Source organism: Procambarus clarkii, chromosome 11 (genome assembly GCF_040958095.1).
Source record: "Procambarus clarkii isolate CNS0578487 chromosome 11, FALCON_Pclarkii_2.0, whole genome shotgun sequence".
NCBI classification, from domain to species: Eukaryota; Metazoa; Arthropoda; class Malacostraca; order Decapoda; family Cambaridae; genus Procambarus; species Procambarus clarkii.
This window is the reverse complement of record NC_091160.1, coordinates 23,902,338-23,925,605: the sequence shown is the minus strand read 5'-3', so window position 1 is coordinate 23,925,605 and position 23,268 is coordinate 23,902,338. Positions and strand designations below refer to the sequence as shown.

The following is a 23,268-nucleotide window of genomic DNA, read 5'->3' as shown; positions in this document are numbered from 1 at the left end:
AAGAGTATGACAGAAACAACATGGCAGTTAACACTATATTTGATAGGGCAGCCTCTGCTGCCTGTAGAAATCGATCCCATCTGTTCATCATGTGGGGACTTCAATCACGGAAGGATAGACTGGGAGAACCAGGAAACGCACGGAGGAGAGGATAAACAGAGGGACAAACTAGTAGAGGTGGCGACAAGAAACTTTCTAAACCAACATGTCAGGGAACCCACTAGGATGAGGGGAAACGATGAACCAGCGAGACTTGACCTAGTCTTCACTCTGAATGACTCCGACATAAGGGAAACGACATAAGCACGAGGCAGAAACAAATGGGCAAAGTTTCTTTCACCCTGGATGCCCCTGTTACCTAGCAGTAAATAGGTACCTGGGAGTTAGTCAGCTGTCACGGGCTGCTTCCTATGGGGGGGGGGGGGTGTTTTTGTGGTGTGGAAAAAAAGTAGTTAGTAAACAGTTGATTGACAGGTTGAGCTGCGGGCCGAAAGAGCAAAGCTCAACCCCCGCAAACACAACTTGGTCAACTAGGTGAACACACACACACACACACACACACACACACACACACACACACACACACACACACACACACATACACACGCACGCTCGCGCACACACACACACACTCACACACATGTGACCATCGTGTTGGGTGGACGTGGGTTTGGAGCTCCTGGTTCACTAGTGGAGTGGGAGGGGTAATCAGGCAACTTCGAAGTGAAAAAGTCTGTAGAAGTGAATGAAAAAACCTTGGGTTTTGACCAAAGCCATAAGGTAGTGAAGAAAAACAGTTAAATATCGTAATTGAAAATAGTTGAGGAAGTCCTGTGGCAGTGTGCAGTGTGTGGCAGACCTCACCGACCACTGACCGTGACCTCACCCCCGGCAGCAACCCTCCCACCACCACGTGGGACGACGCTTGGAGATTCACTCACCTATTGTGTTAGCAGGACGGTAAGATACTTGGAACCCCTGTGGGTAAGGTTGCATTATAGCAATGACTAGGTCAGGAAGGGCGTCTAGGTTCAACAGTATTATGATTGAGGAAGAAGATAGGTTTGTGGAGAAGATGATTGGGAAATTTGAAGAGAAGAGGGATGTTTGGATAGATGATCTAATCCAGGGGATTAAAAGTGAAGTCTTTAATAAGATACAGGACGAGGTTCAAAGACTCAAACAAGAGATTATGGATTATATTCAAGAGGAAATCAGGAAGAGCAGGGTAGAATGGCAAGGAGAAATATCTAGGCTTACTAATGAATATGGCAGGAATAAGGGAAGCTTGGCAGGGGAAGGGGGAGTAGTAGTAGGTGGAGTAACGTGAGTGGGAGGGGTGGGGGTCAGCCAGGGATGGGGCCACCAGTATGACCCTGAACTGGGAAAGAGGACAATCATAATTCATGGATTGCTTGAAGCCAGGGCACCATCGAGGCAGGAAAGGATGGAGATTGAAGATTTGGAGCTACAGGGGATCTTGAGAGACATGAGAGCCCACATGGCAGGGAATGAGGTGCAAGTCCAACGACGCATTGGGCCATACAACTGTAACCGGAAACGACCTGTCCTAGTACAGTTCACTAACGAAGAGGCAGTGGATTACATACTGCATCACAAACACTTACTCAGAGGCAGCGGAAATTACTACAACGTATATATTGACAAATTCATGACGAAGGAGGAACAGATAGCCCACAGAGCAAGCAAACAACAATACAACTCTTCCCATTTGAGCGTAGCTACACAACCCAATGCTAATCCACCCCATGCTAACCAGCTCACACCTTCTCAGGTCACTCCCTCCCCAAATCAGCCCTCCCTGCCCCTGCTTATCTCCCCAACACCTCCCTTAACCCCTCTGACCCCACTGCAGTCAAATTCATCCCCACATTCCAAGGACCCCCTCATCACCTCAACTCCCAAAACCCATCCAGCCCTCATCCCCTCAACCCCAAGAACCCACCCAGCCCTCATCCCCTCAACACCGAAAACCTACCCAGCCCTCATCCCTCCTCATCCCCTCTCCTTCCATGTGACCCCCCACCCTTGCGAGGGGGGTGGGAGGTTCCACCCACCCCCTCTATCCTTCCCCCTCCCAACCTCTCAACCTCTATCTGGCTCCCAACCTTACGCTATCTCCCAATCCCCTCTATGCCTATCAGACCCTCCCTAATCTTCAGACCCAGTATGCCCTTCCTACTCCAGATCTACCTACCCAGGCCTTACCCCAGACCCTCCTACCTACCTTCCTAGAAGCCCAGCCCCCATTAGCCCCCCAAGCACCCCTCCTGACCTCTTTCACTCCCATACACCCCCGGACCCCCCCCCGGATCCCCCCTAGAAACCCCCCGGATCCCCCCGGACATCCCCCGGAACCTCCTCGCCCCCAGTCATCCCCCAGACACCCCCAAGATCCCCCAGATCCCCCCCTGCCCCCAGTCAACCCCATAAGACACCCCCCGAGATGCCCCCAGACCCCCAGAGAAAGGGAGAACTCTGGTACAAGAGTTTCCATGAAGAATCTCGAGGTTTGGTACACTAATGATGATGGGGTATCTAATAAAGCAGAAGAGATAAAAGAACGAGCGAGTGAAGCAGATCCTGACATAGTTGCAATTGTGGAAACTAAAATTAATGACATGATCTCAGATGCAATCTTTCCTGAAGGGTACCAGGTGATACTAAAAGAGAGGACACAGAGACAGGGAGGGGAAGTGGCACTCCTAATAAAGCGGAAATGGAAGTTTGAAGACCTGGGAAATCGAGTTACCAATGAGTGCACAAGCTTCATATGTGGAACTCTGACAGTAGATGGGAGGAATATTGTGATTCTTGGTAATCTACAATCCCCCACCAAACAGTAGAAGACCCAGGCAGGAGTGTGATGACAACAACAAGGCATGTATAGATGAACTGCAGAAGGCAGCAACACTAGCCCACAGAATGAGAGCGAAGCTACTGATCATGGGGGACCTAAATCATGGAGAGATAAATTGGGAATCAAGGAATCCCCATGGAGGGGACGAAACGTGGGGAGCAAAATTAGTAGATGTTATAGGCAGGAATTTCCTAACACACATGTGAAGGAAGACAGAAGGGAAAGAGGAGGAGATGCATCGAGCCTATTAGACCTGATTTTCATCCAGAACGTAGAAGATATCGAGAATTTAGAGCATGAAATACCTCTAGGGGCCAGTGACCATTGTGTCCTAGTCTTTGACTACATGATGGAATTCAAACTTATGACCATGGGACAAGAGATCTAGGAAAAGAGAGTTGACTACAGGAAAGGGGGACTATAAGAGGATAAGGGACTATCTGGGTGAAGTGCAGTGGGAGGAAGAAATTAGAGGAAAAACAGTCCAAGATATGATGGACCTAGTCATACAGAAATGCCAGGAGGCCGAAGAGAGATTTATACCAACAGTAAAGGGAAAAAATAAGAAGGAATATAATAACCCATGGTTTAATAGACAGTGTCAGGAAGCAAAAATGGCCAGCAGGCGGGAGTGGAGGAAGTACAGAAGACAAAGGAAAGAGGACAACAGGATCAGATACAACAGAGCTAGGAACGATTACATTAACATAAGACGAACATCGGAAAGGGACTATGAGAACGATATTGCAATCAAAGCGAAAAAACAACCTAAGTTACTATACAGTCATATAAGAAGATAAATGTCGGTGAACGACCAAGTGACAAGACTAAGGAAGACAGAGGGGGCATATACTGAAAGTGACAAGGAAATCTGCGAGGCACTGAATGCCAGTTTCCATGGAGTGTTCACTACCGAGCCTGAGCAGCTCCCATTGTTGGAAGGGGTTACCCTAGATGAAAGACTATCAGATATAGAGGTGACAGCAGAGGAGGTAATGAAACAGTTGACAACTCTAGATGCAACTAAAGCAGTTGGACCAGACAAAGTATCACCGTGGATACTAAAAGAAGCAGCGCAGGCCCTCAGCGTGCCTCTGGCAATGATCTTTAATGAATCACTTATGTCAGGAGAATTGTCCAGTTGCTGAAAGAAGGCAAATGTGCCGATCTTCAAGAAAGGTGATAGGGAGGAGGCACTTAACTATAGACCTGTGTCACTGACAAGCATCCCCTGTAAAATACTGGAAAGAATAATTAGGCTACGACTGGTTGCACACCTGGAGAACATTAGGTTTGTGAACAAACATCAACATGGGTTCTGGACAGGGAAATCGTGCCTAACAAACCTTCTGGAATTCTATGATAAAATAACGAGGATAAGACAGGACAGAGATGGTTGGGCAGACTGCATATTTCTGGACTGCCAAAAAGCCTTTGATACAGTACCGCACATGAGACTGCTGTTCAAGCTCGAGAGGCAGGCGGGGGTGGGGGGAAAGGTCCTAGCATGGATAAGGAACTACCTAACAGGAAGGAGCTAAAGAGTTACGGTAAGGGGCGAGAAGTCGGACTGGCGAATAGTAACACGTGGAATACCACAAGGATCGGTGCTGGGATCAATTCTATTTCTTGTATATGTTAACGACATGTTTACAGGCATAGAGTCCTACATGTCGATGTTTGCGGATGATGCAAAGTTGATGAGAAGAGTTGTGATAGATGAGGATTGCACGATCCTCCAAGAGGACCTGAACAGGTTGCAGAGATGGTCAGAGAAATGGCTACTGGAATTCAACACGAGCAAATGTAAAGTTATGGAAATGGGACTAGGAGATAGGAGACCAAAGGGACAGTACACAATGAAGAGGAACAGCCTACCTGTGACGACGCGCGAAAGATACCTGGGTGTGGACGTAACACCTAATCTATCTCCTGAGGCACATATAAATAGGATAACGACAGCAGCGTACTCTACACTGGCAAAAGTTAGAACATCATTCAGAAACCTAAGTAAGGAGGCATTTAGAGCGCTTTACACTGCCTACGTGAGGCCAGTCTTAGAGTATGCCGCCTCATCATGGAGTCCCCATATGAAGAAGCATATAATGAAACTGGAAAAGGTTCAGAGGTTTGCAACGAGACTCGTCCCAGAGCTATGAGGGATGGGGTATGAGGAGCGCCTGAGGGAACTGTGCCCTTCGACACTAGAAAGAAGAAGGGAGAGGGGGGCATGATAGGAATGTATAAAATACTCAGAGGGATTGACAGAGTGGACATAGACGAAATGTTCACACGGAATAGTAACAGAACGAGGAGACATGGATGGAAGTTTGAAACTCAGATGAGTCACAGAGATGTTAAGAAGTTTTCTTTTAGCGTGAGAGTAGTGGGAAAATGGAATGCACTTAAGGAACAGGTTGTGGAAGCAAATACTATTCATAATTTTAAAACCAGGTATGATAGGGAAATGGGACATGAGTCATTGCTGTAAACAACCGATGCTCGAAAGGCGGGATCCAAGAGTCAATACTCGATCCTGCAGACACAACTAGGTGAGTACACACACACACACACAACTAGGTGAGTACACACACACACACACACACACAACTAGGTGAGTACACACACACACAACTAGGTGAGTACACACACACACACACACACACACACACAAACAACTAGGTGAGTACACACACACACACACACACACACACACACACACACACACACTCTCACACACATGCTCCAGGTGGGAAAATTGGGCGAGACTAACCCCAAGGGGTTGGCCTACAATCTTGGACAGGCAAACACTCGTACTGGTATACATTTTTTACGGCTGAGAGGCGGGACCAAAGAGCCGAAGCTCAACTCCCCCGCAAACACAACTAGTCGAGTACATATTATATATATATATATATATATATATATATATATATATATATATATATATATATATATATATATATATATATATATATATATATATATATATATGTCGTACCTAGTAGCCAGAACGCACTTCTCAGCCTACAATACAAGGCCCGATTTGCCTAATAAGCCAATTTTTCCTGAATTAATATATTTTCTCTTTTTTTTCTTATGAAATGATAAAGCTACCCATTTTATTATGTATGAGATCAATTTTTTTTTTTTATTGGAGTTAAAATTAACGTAGATATATGACCGAACCTAACCAACCCTACCTAACCTATCTTTATAGGTTAGGTTAGGTTAGGTAGCCAAAAAAGTTAGGTTAGGTTAGGTTAGGTAGGTTAGGTAGTCGAAAAACCATTAATTCATGAAAATTTGGCTTATTAGGCCAATCGGGCCTTGCATAGTAGGCATAGAAGTGCGTTCTGGCTACTAGGTACGACATATATATATATATATATATATATATATATATATATATATATATATATATATATATATATATATATATATATAAATATATATATATATATATATTGTGACGGTAACGCGTTGGTGTTCGGCTGTTTCAAAAGCTAGGGGCATGGCCTCGTCACATAAAGAAAAAAAAAGAGAAAAGCTGGAACTTTCGTCTGTGGTAAGGTAATGGGAAGACACACAAAACACAAGTAAATTTAACAATGAAATTTTAATTACGTTAGAAAAGCAAGACATGAATAAAATTTAGCATAAAAATGTAACAGATAAATCAACAAACAAAATAATAAGAATAATCACTGGCAAATGAAAAGTTACGTTAATACAAGTGAATAATAGCAAAGTAAATAATAGTGCAGGAATATTGGCTTCAAGCTGCCACCTCCCTTAGTACACGTAAGCCAAGGCTTAGTCTACCAATGAGACGTGTCAACTGTGTGGAGCACTAAGATATTCTGCCTTCCCTAGGTCGCTGTAGCCCAGACATCAACTCGTGGTGGCGGGTGGTGGGGCAGGTGCGACTGGGCACCAGCCAATCAGCGACAGGCAGGCGATGGACAAGCAGTTTGCCGGTTAACGGTGGCGGAGGCGAGCAGGTGCGCCGGTGGGCTGGATACGTTTTGCTCTCTGGGCAAAACGTTTTGGTGATACTTGTTGGATATATCTTCTATATTGATTCTCAATCGACTTGAGAATGGTCCAGGACGGACCGAAACGTCGTCGTCCCTTCAATTTCTAGTGTGTGGTCTGGTCAACATACTTCAGCCACGTTATTGTGACTCATCGCCTGCATATCTTCTATATTATTTGTTAATGGGACGTACTTTGGAGGGAAGAGCAGGCTCAATCTCTCTTGAAAGAGATTACCGTCACAACTCTCCCCTGAAGCCTGGGGTTCTGGAAGAAGTACGTCGTTATGTGGTGGAGTAATAGGTGGAGCTGCTTCTACTTCATAAACTCTGGAGAGGGCATCGGCTATGATGTTGTCAGAACCTTTGATATAGCGGATCTCCAGGTTGAAATCTTGTAAATATAAAGCCCATCGTAGAAGACGCTGGTTAGTGAACTGGGCTTGATGTAAGAAGCGGAGAGGGTTGTGGTCTGAGAAGATGGTGGTAGACCTGGCACCTTGTAGGTACGGAGCGAAGTGTTGGAGATTCAGGACGATGGATAGTAGCTCCTTTTCAATAGTGCTGTAGTTCCTCTGGTGTGGTTTCAATATGTAGCTGTAGTAGCTAACAGGTAGAACCTCCTCGCCTCGTTGCTGCATCAGGACACCACCAACGCCGGTACCGCTGGCGTCAACATGAAGGACGAAAGGTTTGGTGATATCTGGCAAGGCGAGAATGGGATTAGAACAGAGGAGGAATTTGAGTTGTTCGAAAGCAACGGTTTGCTGCATGGTCCACTTACACCGCTGCTTGGGACTGGTTAATAGGATTAAAGGTGTGGCGGCTGTACTGAAATTTCTCACAAACCTACGGTAGTAGGAGGCAAGACCAAGGAAGCGCAGGAGCTGCATCCTGGTGGTAGGCTGTGGATAATGTTGGATGGCTTGAGTGTGCGAGTTTAACGGAGCTAGGCTGCCACTCCCAATAACATGACCCAGATAACGCACTTTACCAGTCGCGAAGGTGGACTTGCCCAGGTTGATGGTGAGGCCGGCTGTCAGGAGCTTGGCGAACAGTCGTCGCAGCTGGAGCAGATGTTCACTCCAGGTGTTGGATGCTACGACGATATCATCCAAATAGGCGTACGTGTTATCCAAGCCCTGGATGACACGGTTGACAGCTCTCTGAAAGGTGGCCGGGGCATTACATAGTCCGAAAGGAAGGCGTTCATATCTGAAAAGTCCAAAAGGAGTGATAAAGGCAGATATTTCTTTAGCTCGCTCCGTTAAGCACACTTGGTAATACCCCTTAAGCAAGTCCACTTGGGACAAGTACTGGGCATTACCAAGTGGCGTCAAGAATGTCATCTATCCTTGGCAAGGGGTAAGCATCCTTGACAGTCACGTTATTTAACTTACGATAGTCAGTACATAGCCTCACCTTACCTTGGGGTTTTGGCACCATGATACAGGGTGAGGCCCAGGGGGACTCACAAGGTGTAGCCAGTCCATGATCTTAGAGGTACTGCACCTCAGCATCGCATGACTTCCTTCTTGCTAGGGCTGATTCGGTAGAAGGGTTGACGAATCGGCCGGGTGTCGGGGAGCAGTTGGATGTCGTGCTGGGTAACATTACACTCTTGGGGGTCATCTCGGAACAACTCTTGATGTTCTCTGAAGATCTTGACAAGAGGTGCACTATGAGTGTCCTGAAAATAGATTGGAAGATCATTAAGGATTTCTGAATTAGAAAGCGCTGACTCTTTGTCAGTGCTTTCGGGAGGAGAAGCAGGGAAGGTCTCACTGTGGATGTATGGTTCTGTAAAAGCAGAGTAGTTTAGCATGACAGTGGGAGGAGTACCATTATATAGCTTCAGGAGGTTGACGTGGCACAGCTGGGTCTTCCGCCGCCTATCTGGAGTCTTTAGAACGTAGTTATGGTTGTTTCTGCACTCCTTGATGCGGTAGGGTCCTGAAAACCTGTTTTGTAAAGGAGAACCTGGGATAGGGAAGTAAGCGAGCACGAAGTTTCCCGGCTTAAATTTTCTTACTTTGCTGGTCTGGTCGTAATGAGTCTTCATCCTTTCCTGTGCTTTCAATAGATTATCATGGGCAAAACTGTGGACTCTCTCTAGAATGTGTTGAAGGTTTTGAAGAAACTGGGGCACATTCTGATGCTCACTGAAGGTGGCATCCCGTAGAGAGTCTTTGAAAGCCTTAAGGGGAGTACGGCACTTACGGCCTGTAGAGCATCTCATAAGGAGATACTCCTAGGGACTTGATTGGGAAGACTTCTATATATATGCATTATCAGATCTATTTGCTTATCCCAATCCTTAGAGGTTTCACTACAAAACTTTTTCATGAGTTTTTTAATAGTCTGATGACTACGCTCAAGAGAACCCTGTGAAGCAGGATGATAGGGGCTGGACAATACCTGTTTGATGTTGAACTCCTCCAGTGTCCTTTTGAAGAGATCACTGGTGAAGTTGGTACCACAGTCGCTCTGAACCTCCCTGGGAAATCCATACTGGGTGAAGATCTTCAATAAGTGCTTCACAACCGTAGCAGCCAGTAATGTTCTTCACTGGAACTGCTATGGGAAATCTGGTGGTAGGACACAGGATGGTTAAGATATAGGCGTTACCTGAACTGGTCCGAGGTAAAGGACCAACACAGTCTATAATAAGTCTGTGGAAAGGTTCCGCAGGCACCTGTATGGGAATCAGTGGCGCTCTGGGAATAGAGATGTTCGGTTTACCTGCCATCTGACATGTATGACACTGTTTTACGTACTGTTTGACGCTATTTGCCATACCTGGCCAGTAGTAGTCTTGACGAATTCCATGGTAAGTTTTGTTGAATCCGTAGTGGGAGAGTGCTCCGTGAGCCAGATGTAGAATAGTGGGCCGCAGGCTGGCAGGAATCACAAGTTGTTCGACGTTGGCCCAATCGTCCTCCTCCTTCAGTTTACTGGGTCTATATCTGCGGTAGAGCAAGTCGTTCTCTAGGAAGAACCCAGGAATACTGTCGGGTTGAGTCTCAGCCTGGAAAAATAATGGTGTCAAAGTAAGATCTTCCCTCTGTAACTCACGGAACTCCAACTTGGTCAGATTCGGGGGTAGTTTCTGAGGGTCTTGAGGGACAGCGGTAGCAGTAGAGTCAGCTGGCTGTGGTCGTGCGGCTTGTGCACGGGTGGTCACTAGAACCGGAGGAGAAACTTCATCACTCTCTTGAACCTTTGCTGGAACATACTCAAATATAGGGTTATCTGGCACAGAGGTACACACCTGGGGTTTGTCCATGACGATCAGGTTGGTCCGTTGCAGGTCTTCTGCCAAGTCGTTGCCTAGGAGAAGTTGCACTCCAGGCATGGGAAAAGGCTTTTCCCTGAGGGCGACTTGGACTTCTCCGTTCACGAAGGGACAATCCAGGTGGACTCTGGCGAGAGGATAAGGAGTGGTAGCAGTGAGGTCAGTGATGAAGACAGTTTCTCCGGTGTAGGCGATGTTGGGCACAGCCGACTTCAAGACGATCGATTGAAGAGCCGCTGTGTCCCTCAAGATCTTCAATTTGAAACGTCCCTCCGGATTTGAACCGTTGGCAGAGACAGTTCCAGTATACAGGTGCTTACTGAAAAGAGAAAGATCATTAACATGAACACCAACATTCATCACAGGCTTACCGGACTTAGGAGGAGTTGGTTTGGGTTTTTGCGTGTCGGTGGTTCCTTTGTATTGAGACTTACCACACTTATCTATGGTATGTCCATAGAGTCTACAATACTTGCAGTACAATTGCGAGCCAGCTTGATCGGTACTCACTTTCTCGTAACTGTACCACGACTTCTTACTGGAGGATGGTTCTGGTGTCAGCCGGTGGATGAGGCTGTAAGTGTCAGCCGACTTAGCACACTTCAGGTAGTCGGTTTCCTCTTTATCTGCTAAATATAGACAGACAGGAGGCGGCACACGCCTCAAGAATTCTTCAACTTGCATCAGGTTGACGAGTTCTGTAAAAGTAGAGACATGTGCTGCTTCCAGCCATTTCATAAAATATCTCCTTTTTGTGTTAGCAAACTCGAGAAAGGTAGTGGTACTTGCCTTCAGGTGGTCACGGAATTTCCTTCGATAACTTTCGGTGGAGAGAAGGTAGGCGTCCAACACTGCTTGTTTCAGAGTCTGGTAGTCATTCTCAGACGCCAAAGTACTGAGTGTGACTGCAGCTCTACCTGTAAGATGTACTCTGAGAAGTGTGGCCCATTGGTCGGCAGGCCAACTAAGTTGATTAGCAAGGGTTTCAAAGGTGGTGAAAAACGCGTCAACTTCTGTTTCTACAAATGTTGGCATTAACTTACTTGCATGTGATATATTAAAACTGATGGGAAGATTGGCAGTAGCTTGCTGGCGTTGAGCGAGGTGTGAAGTTTCCAACGCGAATTCTCGTTGACGACACTCTATAGCCAGAGTCGGTTGTTGCTTGTCATGTTCGTGTTGCATCTCCAACTCGCGTCGTTTTGTTTCAAGCTGTACTCGTTCCCGCTCACGGAGCATTGCAATCTCACGTTCTTGTTCTTCTTTCCTCAAGGTAGTTTTACGTTCCTGGAGGGCGAGTTCACGTTCCTTGAGGGCGATTTCTCGTTCTTGTTCTTCCCTTCGTATGGCAGCTGCTTATCTTTGCTGCTCGAGGGCTTCCCTTTGCTGCTCACGTTCAATCTTGGCCAGCTCTAGTTTGAGTTTCATCGTTGCCAAATCAGTTTTATCTGCAATAAAGTAAGTTTCATGAGTTTCAGAGTCTATCTTACCTTGCTCTAAGAAATGATCCAGTAACACGTTGTGTATTTCACTCTTGTTGGCTTGGTAGGGAACTGTTAGTTGATACTCATGTGCAAGAGTATGTAATTCAGCCCTCTTGGCATGACTTAAAGTCCCAATTGCACCTGCTGGATCTGCACGGAAAGCTTGGAGACGAAACATGGTGAAATTAGCAAATAAATGTACAACGAATATACTGTTGTGATATAGGTGAATGTCAGAAACAGGACAACGTGGCAACTGGTACCTATCCTGTGGAATCTTTAACAATTAAAGTTAAGTACAAGATGTTAAATGATTAATTAAATCAAGGTCACAGGAAATCTTGTACCCGGTACTCATGTAAGAGGATAAGGGCAAGAAAATCCTACTAAACAAGTGAAACTGAGTTTCTAAAACAAATGAAATAGTTAATTGCCTCAAAAGTAAAATTGGTAGTCCAAGGATGTAGGCATACCTTGCCGAGTCTCTATAGGACATAAGCAAGTTTTCCCACTGAAATTAATATGATACTTACAGAATTAGCGAACGTTTGTGCTCTGAAAAAGAAAGCTAATTCTCTACCAATGTATGTATCATCATCTCTGACCGACGTGTAGGGGTGCGAGGTGTCAACTGGTGACGAGAACTGCTGCTGAGGTCCCAATTCAGCAACTAAAGTTCGTGCTAGAGGAAACTATGGCCCTCTTTATCCTCCTACCGTCAGATTGCAGAAGATTAGGTGCACTTGACCCTGGGGCAGACCACAGTACCAGGGTACCAATATGATGATCTGTCGAAAATATGAGAAATATCCAAGGGACAAAAGATGGTAAACACGAGTAATAACACGGAGGGAGAGATGACCAATTAAGAGTATGACTGAGGCCTACAGTCACCACGTAATCCAAAGTTGTCTCACCTTCACTATATGCTACTCTCGGAATACACAATACACACAGCACCATATAAAAATGAAATTGAATATGAAAAATAGTAAAAAGCTACGTTACCAAAGCCAAATACGCTTACCATAAATTACTACTTGGCACCAGTACCTGAGTGAAGCTCCTAGGGCAGGTCCCCCACTTTATGTGACGGTAACGCGTTGGTGTTCGGCTGTTTCAAAAGCTAGGGGCATGGCCACGTCACATAAAGAAAAAAAAAGAGAAAAGCTTGAACTTTCGTCTGTGGTAAGGTAATGGGAAGACACACAAAACACAAGTAAATTTAACAATGAAATTTTAATTACGTTAGAAAAGCAAGACATGAATAAAATTGAGCATAAAAATGTAACAGATAAATCAACAAACAAAATAATAAGAATAATCACTGGCAAATGAAAAGTTACGTTAATACAAGTGAATAATAGCAAAGTAAATAATAGTGCAGGAATATTGGATTCAAGCTGCCACCTCCCTTAGTACACGTAAGCCAAGGCTTAGTCTACCAATGAGACGTGTCAACTGTGTGGAACACTAAGATATTCTGCCTTCCCTAGGTCGTTATAGCCCAGACATCAACTCGTGGTGGCGGGTGGTGGGGCAGGTGCGACTGGGCACCAGCCAATCAGCGACAGGCAGGCGATGGACAAGCAGTTTGCCGGTTAACGGTGGCAGAGGCGAAGCAGGTGCGCCGGTGGGCTGGATACGTTTTGCTCTCTGGGCAAAACGTTTTGGTGATACTTGTTGGATATATCTTCTATATTATTTGTTAATGGGACGTACTTTGGAGGGAAGAGCAGGCTCAATCTCTCTTGAAAGAGATTACCGTCACAATATATATATATTATATGTTGACCAGACCACACTCCAGAAGTTGAAGGGACGACGACGTTTCGGTCCGTCCTCTACCATTCTCAAGTCAATTCTCAATCGACTTGAGAATGGTCCAGGACGGACCGAAACGTCGTCGTCCCTTCAACTTCTAGAGTGTGGTCTGGTCAACATACTTCAGCCACGTTACTGTGACTCATTGCCTGTATATATTATATATATATATATATATATATATATATATATATATATATATATATATATATATATATATATATATATATATATATATATATAAGCAGAACGCTTTAAAAGAGACCAACGTCGTCTATGCCTTCAAATGCCCTCTTGGGGACTGTATGCCTCAAAAAACTCAGTATATAGGCAAGACAATAACATCTCTTTCCAGGCGTTTAACGATGCATAGGCAACAGGGCTCCATTAAGGATCATATAATCTCTTCCCACAACCAAACCATCACCAGAGAAATCTTAGCAAAAAACACAGAAATCATCGATAGATACAGCGATAGCAGGCGGCTTGACGTCTGCGAGGCACTACACATCAAGAAGTCAACACCAGCAATCAACAGCCAATTAATGCACAACTATATTCTACCCACTTCAAGACTCCGCTCCAATATAGAAGCATCAAGAAATATGGACCAATAGGCTTTCTACAATTACTTCCATTCAATATCCATTGTTTCGTGTTCTGTCTTGTGTTTGAATTTAATACCCATTCAATACCCATTGTTGAAAGTTTGTTTTCACCTCATCCACCTCACCCAAATGTAGATATAAAATCGAAGATGTGTAAGCTCTATTCAGTTTCAGTTGTGTGTTTGTAAACTAAAGTCTTTGAAAATGTAATAAGTTTTACGAAACGCGCTCAAGTGTCGCGTCAGACTAGAAATAAAATATATATATATATATATATATATATATATATATATATATATATATATATATATATATATAGCTTGGTTCAAGTAGACGGGTTAACTTAACAACTATATCACTTCTACCTCACAGCATCAACGTAAATACCGAAGGCTATTCAATATTAAGCCAACTCCTCTAAACGTATTGACGCAGACAACAACGTACGTCATAAACGTACTTTGTTGTATCGTGTACATTTACAATAAATGTACACGTTACTTATCCCTTCAACCTCCCAGGAAGACCCCCCTCTCAGGATGAGAAGAGACACAGGTCCCTCCTGATATTCAATTACTCATCATCTTGGCGAGTAAACGCATAGAACTGTGGATTATAACCAATCATTTGTACATAGGATCAACAGGGAATGGCGGCCTTACCTCGTGTAGCCAGCTGATCTTGTAGACCCAAGGGTTGGCTCTGATGGAACACTCAAAATAGACGTCATCGCCCTCCTCTATATTGCTGAGGTTGAGAGAGCGGCCTGGGCGAAGTCTGGTCATAGGCACATCTGGCGGAGACATCCAAGTGAGGTGGAATTATAAATTAGTTGTCGTAGAGACTTTGGCTCGGACAGATGTATGTCTGGACAGGAAGGTACAGCAATGGGTCAAGCTATAGGACTTGTATGGGTCGAATTGGTTTTTCCATGCGTCTGGAAGGGGAGGTTTTAAAAGGGTGTACAAGAGTGTAAAATCTAGTAGTACCTATCTAGACAAAAACCACTTCATCGCTTGCCTCGACGGTTCAAGACCAAGCCACTACCATTTCACGGTGAAGCCACCAAATCCATCGGTGATCCCAGCACAAGGGTTAAAACCAAGCAATACGTCCAGCGTCTTAAAAAGGTAAGTACTAGAAGAAAAAGTATAACGAAGAAAAAAGTATGGAAGTAAACAAAATTTAAAGAAAATATATATATTATAAAATATAAAAAATTGATAGCAGCATTCTTAATAACAAGGAGACATGTTCTTGTACGGGGTAAGTGAGACGCGACATGTTGCCCAGAACACTGTGTACACCCCAGACTCACAGGTCAAGGCCCCAACCTCCACACCAACAATACAATGACAGGAAACAAACAGTCAATAAGAGGATGAAGAACTAACAAACATCAAGAATAAAAAAAAAGGTTAATGATGAAAAGAATAGGAACCGACCGCGGTCGACCAGTCGCGGCCACTACCACACCTGTCGTCGACCAGCCGCGGCCACTACCACACCTGTCGTCGACCAGCCGCGGCCACTACCACACCTGTCGTCGACCAGCCGCGGCCACTACCACACCTGTCGTCGACCAGCTGCAACCACTACCACACCTGTCGTCGACCCGCCACGGCCACTACCACACCGGTCGTCGACCAGCCGCGGCCACTACCACACCTGTCGTCGACCAGCCGCGGCGACTACCACACCTGTCGTCGACCAGCCGCGGCCACTACCACACCTGTCGTCGACCAGCCGCGGCCACTACCACACCTTTCGTCGACCAGCCGCGGCCACTACCACACCTGTCGTCGACCAGCCGCGGCCACTACCACACCTATCGTCGACCAGCCGCGGCCACTACCACACCTGTCGTCGACCAGCCGCGGCCACTACCACACCTGTCGTCGACCAGTCGCGGCCACTACCACACCTGTCGTCGACCAGCCGCGGCCACTACCACACCTGTCGTCGACCAGCCGCGGCCACTACCACACCTGTCGTCGACCAGCCGCGGCCACTACCACACCTTTCGTCGAACAGCCGCGGCCACTACCACACCTGTCGTCGACCAGCCGCGGCCACTACCACACCTGTCGTCGACCAGCCGCAACCACTACCACACCTGTCGTCGACCCGCCACGGCCACTACCACACCGGTCGTCGACCAGCCGCGGCCACTACCACACCTGTCGTCGACCAGCCGCGGCGACTACCACACCTGTCGTCGACCAGCCGCGGCCACTACCACACCTGTCGTCGACCAGCCGCGGCCACTACCACACCTGTCGTCGACCAGCCGCGGCCACTACCACACCTGTCGTCGACCAGCCGCGGCCACTACCACACCTGTCGTCGACCAGCCGCGGCCACTACCACACCTATCGTCGACCAGCCGCGGCCACTACCACACCTGTCGTCGACCAGTCGCGGCCATTACCAAACCTGTCGTCGACCCGCCACGGCCACTACCACACCTGTCGTCAACCAGCCGCGGCCACTACCACACCTGTCGTCGACCAGCCGCAACCACTACCACACCTGTCGTCGACCAGCCGCGGCCACTACCACACCTTTCGTCGGTCAGCCGCGGCCACTACCACACCTGTCGTCGACCAGCCGCGGCCACTACCACACCTGTCGTCGACCAGCCGCGGCCACTACCACACCTGTCGTCGACCGGTCACTACCACACCTGTCATCGACCAGCCACGGCCACTACCAAACCTGTCGTCGACCAGCCGCAACCCTACCACACCTGTCGTCGACCCGCTACGGCCACTACCACACCTGTCGTCGACCAGCCGCGGCCACTACCACTCCTGTCGTCGACCAGCCGCGGCCACTACCACACCTGTCGTCGACCGGTCACTACCACACCTGTTATCGACCAGCCACGGCCACTACCAAACCTGTCGTCAACCAGCCACGGCCTCTACCACACCTGTCGTCGACCATCACGGCCTCTACCCCACCAGTCGTCGACCAGCCGCGCCCTCTACCACACTTGTCGTCGACCAAGCCACGGCCACTACCACACCTGTCGTCGACCAGCCGCAACCACTACCACACCTGTCGTCGACCAGCCGCGGCCACTACCACACCTGTCGTCGACCAGATACGGCCACTACCACACCTATCGTCGACCAGCCGCCGCCACTACCACAACTGTCGTCGACCAGCCGCGGCCACTACCACACCTGTCGTCGACCAGCCACGGCCTCTACCACACCTGTCGTCGACCAGCCGCGGCCTCTACCACACCTGTCGTCGACCAGCCGCTGCCACTACCACACCTGTCGTCGACCAGCCGCGGCCACTACCACACCTGTCATCGACTAGCCACGGCCTCTACCTTACCTGTCGTTGATCAGTCACGGCCCCTACCACACCTGTCGTCGACCAGCCGCGGCCTCTTCCACACCTGTCGTTGAACAGTCACGGCCCCTACCACACCTGTCGTCGACCAGGCACTACCACACCTGTCGTCGGCCAGCCACTTCCCCTACCACACCTGTCGTTGACCAGCCACGCCCTCTAACACACCTGTCGTCGACCAGCCACTACCACACCTGTCGTCGGCCAGCCACTTGCCCTACCACACCTGTCGTTGACCAGCCACGGCCCCTAACACACCTGTCGTCGACCAGCCACTTTAACACTTATCGTCGACCAGCCACGGCCTCTACCACACCTTTCATCGACCAGCCACAGCCACTAACACACCTGTCGTCGACCAGCCACGGCCTCTACCACACCTGTCGTCGACCAGCCATAGCCACTAACACACCTGTCGTCGATCAGCCACGGCCTCTACAACACCTTTCGTCGACCAGCCACGGTCCTTATCACACCTTTTCGTCGACCAACCACAGCCACTAACACACCTGTCGTCGACCAGCAACGGCCACTACCACACCTGTCGTCGACCAGATACGGCCACTACCACACCTGTCGTCGACCAGCCACGGCCCCTACCACACCTGTCGTCGACCAGCCCCGGCCCCTACTACTCATGTCGTCGACCAGCCGCGGCCCCTACCACACCGGTCGTTGAGGAGTCACGGCCCCTCCCACACCTTTTTTCGACCAGGCACTACCACACCTGTCGTTGAGGAGTCACGGCCCCTCCCACACCTGTTGTCGACCAGGCACTACCACACCTGTCGTCTCCAGCCACTTCCCCTACCACACCTGCCGTTGACCAGCCACGGCCTCTACCACACCTGTCGTCGACCAGCCACGGCCACTACCACACCTGTCGTCGACCAGTCACGGCCTCTACCTCACCTGTCGTCGACCAGTCACGGCCACTACCTCACCTGTCGTCGACCAGCCACGGCCACTACCACACCTGTCGTCGACCAGTCACGGCCTCTACCACACCTGTCGTCGACCAGTCACGGCCACTACCACACCTGTCGTCGACCAGTTACGGCCACTACCACACCTGTCGTCGACCAGTCACGGCCACTACCACACCTGTCGTCGACCAGTCACGGCCACTACCACACCTGTCGTCGACCAGCCACGGTCTCTACCACACCTGTCGTCGACCAGCCACAGCCACTACCACACCTGTCGTCGACCAGTCACGGCCTCTACCTCACCTGTCGTCGACCAGCCACGGCCTCTACCTCACCTGTCGTCGACCAGTCACGGCCTCTACCTCACCTGTCGTCGACCAGTCACGGCCACTACCTCACCTGTCGTCGACCAGTCACGGCCTCTACTACACCTGTCGTCGACCAGTCACGGCCACTACCACACCTGTCGTCGACCAGTTACGGCCACTACCACACCTGTCGTCGACCAGCCACGGCCACTATCACACCTGTCGTCGACCAGTCACGGCCTCTACCTCACCTGTCGTCGACCAGTCACGGCCTCTACCTCACCTGTCGTCGACCAGTGACAAAGAGCACGACAGAGAAGCAGCTCTGTCGTGCTGAGGAGGATAGACATGGGGGGGGGGCAGAGCATGGCACAGCTGCTGTTGTGTGGTGCTCTTTGTCACTGGTCGACGACAAAGGTTAACGCTCTATTGCACTGCACGCGCCAGACCCACACTACCCAGGGCGGGCCTGAGAGTTTCAAGGGAGCTCGTGGTAATTCTAAAAAGTATATACTGTTTTCAATTTTGTCACCTTAATTCTCGTCCAAGGTCTTTCTTTTTGGTAACATTGTGATCGCAATAGAATTCTTGACAGGAGTATATGCAAATATAAAGTCCAAAAGCCAGGCGTACCACCCACAGCAAACAGAGAAAGTGACGGAGCATAACGCCAGTGAGCGCCCCTGAGGTTGCTTGCCTCGGTGTTGCCCCTGAGGCAAGCAACCTCAGGGGGCATGACACCCCAGGGGTAAACACAACGGGATACGCGGGTTCATCCCAGGGGACCCAATAAAGGGAGGGGGGCGGAGAACCCCAGTTCTACAATGCCCACTCTTCGTCCCCGTGTCTAACAAGGCCGGGGACTAACCAGACGAGCCGATTGGTCAATTGGGTCCACTAAACCACCCGCTTAAACCTCCGTCTCCCCCTCTCCTAATTTACGCGTTTATGAGATTATGACCTTAGTTTAAATAACAGATAATTTATGTTAATTTTGCTGAGATAATTAATAATGCCGCATTTTTATATAATTTTGATCATTATTTTTGTTATCGAAATATTTTCGTCGGTATGCTGACTGACAGCGCCAGAAGTCGTCGTGGTGGTCTGAATGTGACTCTAGTGCGCCGTTCACTTTTGAATTCTGGCGACCCCAACTAGCCTATGTTCATCCCATACCCCAGACCACTGGCTCTGTTAATTTCGGCGAGATTAGACCCAAGCGTTTGGCTTCCAGCTTTGGACACACACACATTCTCTTACAGTTTGTGTATATCACATCGTTTGTTGGTCTCTGATATGAAATATGCGAGGGATTAATCTATTATCAGCAATTAAAATATAATTACAAGATTAGGGAGAGAGAGAGAGAGAGAGAGAGAGAGAGAGAGAGAGAGAGAGAGAGAGAGAGAGAGAGAGAGAGAGAGAGAGAGAGAGAGAGAGAGAGAGAGAGAGAGAGAGAGAGACAGAGACAGAGAGAGCGAGAGAGAGAGAGACAGAGAGAGAGAGAGAGAGACAGAGAGAGAGAGAGACAGAGAGAGAGAGAGACAGAGAGAGCGAGAGACAGAGAGAGCGAGAGACAGAGAGAGAGAGAGAGAGAGACAGAGAGAGCGAGAGAGAGAGAGACAGAGAGAGAGAGAGAGAGAGAGAGAGAGAGAGAGAGAGAGAGAGAGAGAGAGAGAGAGAGAGAGAGAGAGAGAGAGAGAGAGAGAGAGAGAGAGAGACACACAGAGACACAGAGACACAGAGACACAGAGACACAGAGAGACAGAGAGACAGAGAGACAGAGAGACAGACAGAGAGAGAGAGAGAGAGAGAGAGAGAGAGAGAGAGAGAGAGAGAGAGAGAGAGAGAGAGAGAGAGAGAGAGAGAGAGACAGAGAGAGACAGAGAGAGACAGAGAGAGACAGAGAGAGACAGAGAGAGACAGAGAGAGACAGAGAGAGACAGAGAGAGACAGAGAGAGAGAGAGACAGAGAGAGAGAGAGACAGAGAGACAGAGAGACAGAGAGACAGAGAGACAGAGAGACAGAGAGACAGAGAGACAGAGAGTGAGGGAGACAGAGAGAGAGAGCAAACAGATGACTCACAATATATCTGGAGACGCCAGTCGTCGACCATGGGGCCAGCCTCCAGCACGGGAGAGTCTGCCTGACAGGAGATCACCTTGCCAGCATCCTTCACACTGGGTGTCCATCTTAACTCGCTGTACGTCACGTTGCCTTCCTGGGAGACCTGAGACGAGACCTACAGTCAGTCCTAATCTTCAGGCAACCCACCCGTCCGCCCAATCTTCACCTTCAAGTCGCTAAGCTGTGTGCTCATTCAAGCTCTCGTCTAGTGAGCTTGTGCTGCTCGTGCAGCTGACAGTCCTTCGCTGTCATATGACTCGGTTCAGAAGGTGCTGTTAGTTATTACGTCTGTCAGTAGGCTGATGGTGTCGTGTTGTCAATAGATTTACAAAGTGACGGGTAGCCAGGCTTTTATTGGTTCCCGTCACCTGCGATGCTCATGGTGACAGTTATCACCTAGCGACAGTCCTGTCAGCGGCTGACACTTGTGTTCAGACAGCTTTATACCCTGCTACTGGTCATACGAGCCTCGAACGAGCCACCATCTATCAGTTCAACATGTTATGACTTATCGACCACGTTGGTTCAAATTCTTCCGACAAACTCTCGCATATTACTGAAAATCTTTTATTTTTGAGTTAAAATAGTTACTACATTGTTCTCTATTCACCTCTGCTCGAGTGCGTTGCTGATAAGACTCCTCCTGGCTCGTGGTACAGGGAACTGGTTGTGCGACCTGCTAGGCCTATGAGGAAGGAACTTGATAAACTATTGAACACCATTTTCTGCTCAGTAATACAGCAGGCACAAGCCAGCTTGCAGATAAATGCCAAGATGCTAGATGATTAAAAAAAAAGATTCAATTAAATTAAGTTTCACCTGTAAGGTTGTTATCAGATCTAACAGATACACACGACTAGTACCTATATAAAGGGGAGAAAAAAGTATTAACCATGAGATTCAATCATGGTTAAGCCTCTATAAACGAAGCTAAGTCTACTTTAGATGCTTTACTACGAAGAAGATACTACGAAGCTTTACTAAGTCTACTCTCACCTTGGTGTTTATCAACAGTGTTGTCAATACTGGGGTTTTCACTGCCAACTCACCTGGTGACTGTCAAGTCTTAATCACATGAGTAAACCATTAATCAGACTCACTTTTTACTTGACGTGCCAGATAATAGGCGTGATCTAATGATTACGTTGCATCACGGTAAGCTTGCGTGACGCAAACCCCCAAGAGAAGCTGACCTACCTCGTCTCTATGGCCGCCAAGTACGCTGTTTTGGAGGCGCCAGGTGACGGCAGCTGGAGGCTTGGCACCTACAATTTGGCACTGGAGGTCGTACGGCCGTCCGGCACTGAGGGGCGCTCTGTCCCCCAGGATTCTCACCCACAGGGGAGGAACTGCCGGCCCACACACCCGGGGAGAGAGTTATTTTCAGTTAGAATAGTTTCTTGGTGGTTCGTAAAGCGGCGAATATTTCAGGGTTTTGTATGGCTAGCATTGTGAGGGGTCAAGGCGTTAAGTAACTTAGGCCAAGGAAGTGTCCCAAGCCACTTATTGGGACGCGGCCCAAGCCAGGGACGCGGTTCTTTCAATTGGCTCAAGGCAGGATAGTGGGCCAGACTGGGAAGAAGGAATTTTAAGGTTTGCATCACTAAGAGAATAACCATAAGACGTCAACTAGCCACTTTATCACTTGGTGAACTGTGTGCTACTCCAGCACACTCTAGAACTTTGGATTAAACATCAGCATCTTAAAAAGAAAATAATTATCGGAAATAACAAGAACGAAAAAAAAAACACCTGCATCTTGTTAAATTTTCAAAAGCGTCTTTGTCCCACTTAGAATAACTTAATATCTTATCTCCGCCGTCTGCTGAACCCTTGTGTCTTAGAAAAGATTTATCCCCCCCCCCCCCAGCCCCTTCCCCGCAAAAAAAGCGTTCTTACGTCCTTGATTTGTGAAATAAGAGTCCGATTTAAAAAGTTACTTACTTCTTAGGACAATATTAAAAAGGTAGAAATAATTTGTATCAGTCACTATATAATAAGATTGAAGTCGTCTGACAACAAGAATGATGTGTTGGGGAACTGTGAGGAGAGTGTGGACATTGACAAGCCACGAGAACAAACTTCCTGGAGAAAGCGAGTAGTACTTGAAGGAAAATGTCTATTCTGAATAGATAGGAAAAATAAGGCAAGCGATCTATAAGAATTATACTCTCATAATATATCTCCATTAATAAACAAAGCTACGTAGATATGGATAGAAAGATATACAAGGAGAGAGAGAGAGAGAGAGAGAGAGAGAGAGAGAGAGAGAGAGAGAGAGAGAGAGAGAGAGAGAGAGAGAGAGAGAGAGAGAGAGAGAGAGAGCGAGAGAGAGAGAGAGCGCGAGAGAGAGAGAGAGCGCGAGAGAGAGAGAGAGAGAGAGAGAGAGAGAGAGAGAGAGA

General features: G+C 48.0%; 1 protein-coding gene across 1 annotated transcript in view; it reads right to left on the bottom strand.

Moving 5' to 3' along the window:
• LOC123758527 (uncharacterized) overlaps positions 1–23,268 on the bottom strand; it is a 489,534-nt gene that overhangs the window by 71,748 nt on the left and 394,518 nt on the right. Inside the window, exons 5-8 of the mRNA XM_069322956.1 lie at positions 22,064–22,215; positions 20,825–20,969; positions 14,792–14,922; positions 8,536–8,608 (exon numbers count right to left, since the gene is read on the bottom strand). Coding sequence (XP_069179057.1) covers positions 8,536–8,608; positions 14,792–14,922; positions 20,825–20,969; positions 22,064–22,215 — 501 coding nt within the window. The remainder of the gene's footprint in view (positions 1–8,535; positions 8,609–14,791; positions 14,923–20,824; positions 20,970–22,063; positions 22,216–23,268) is intronic.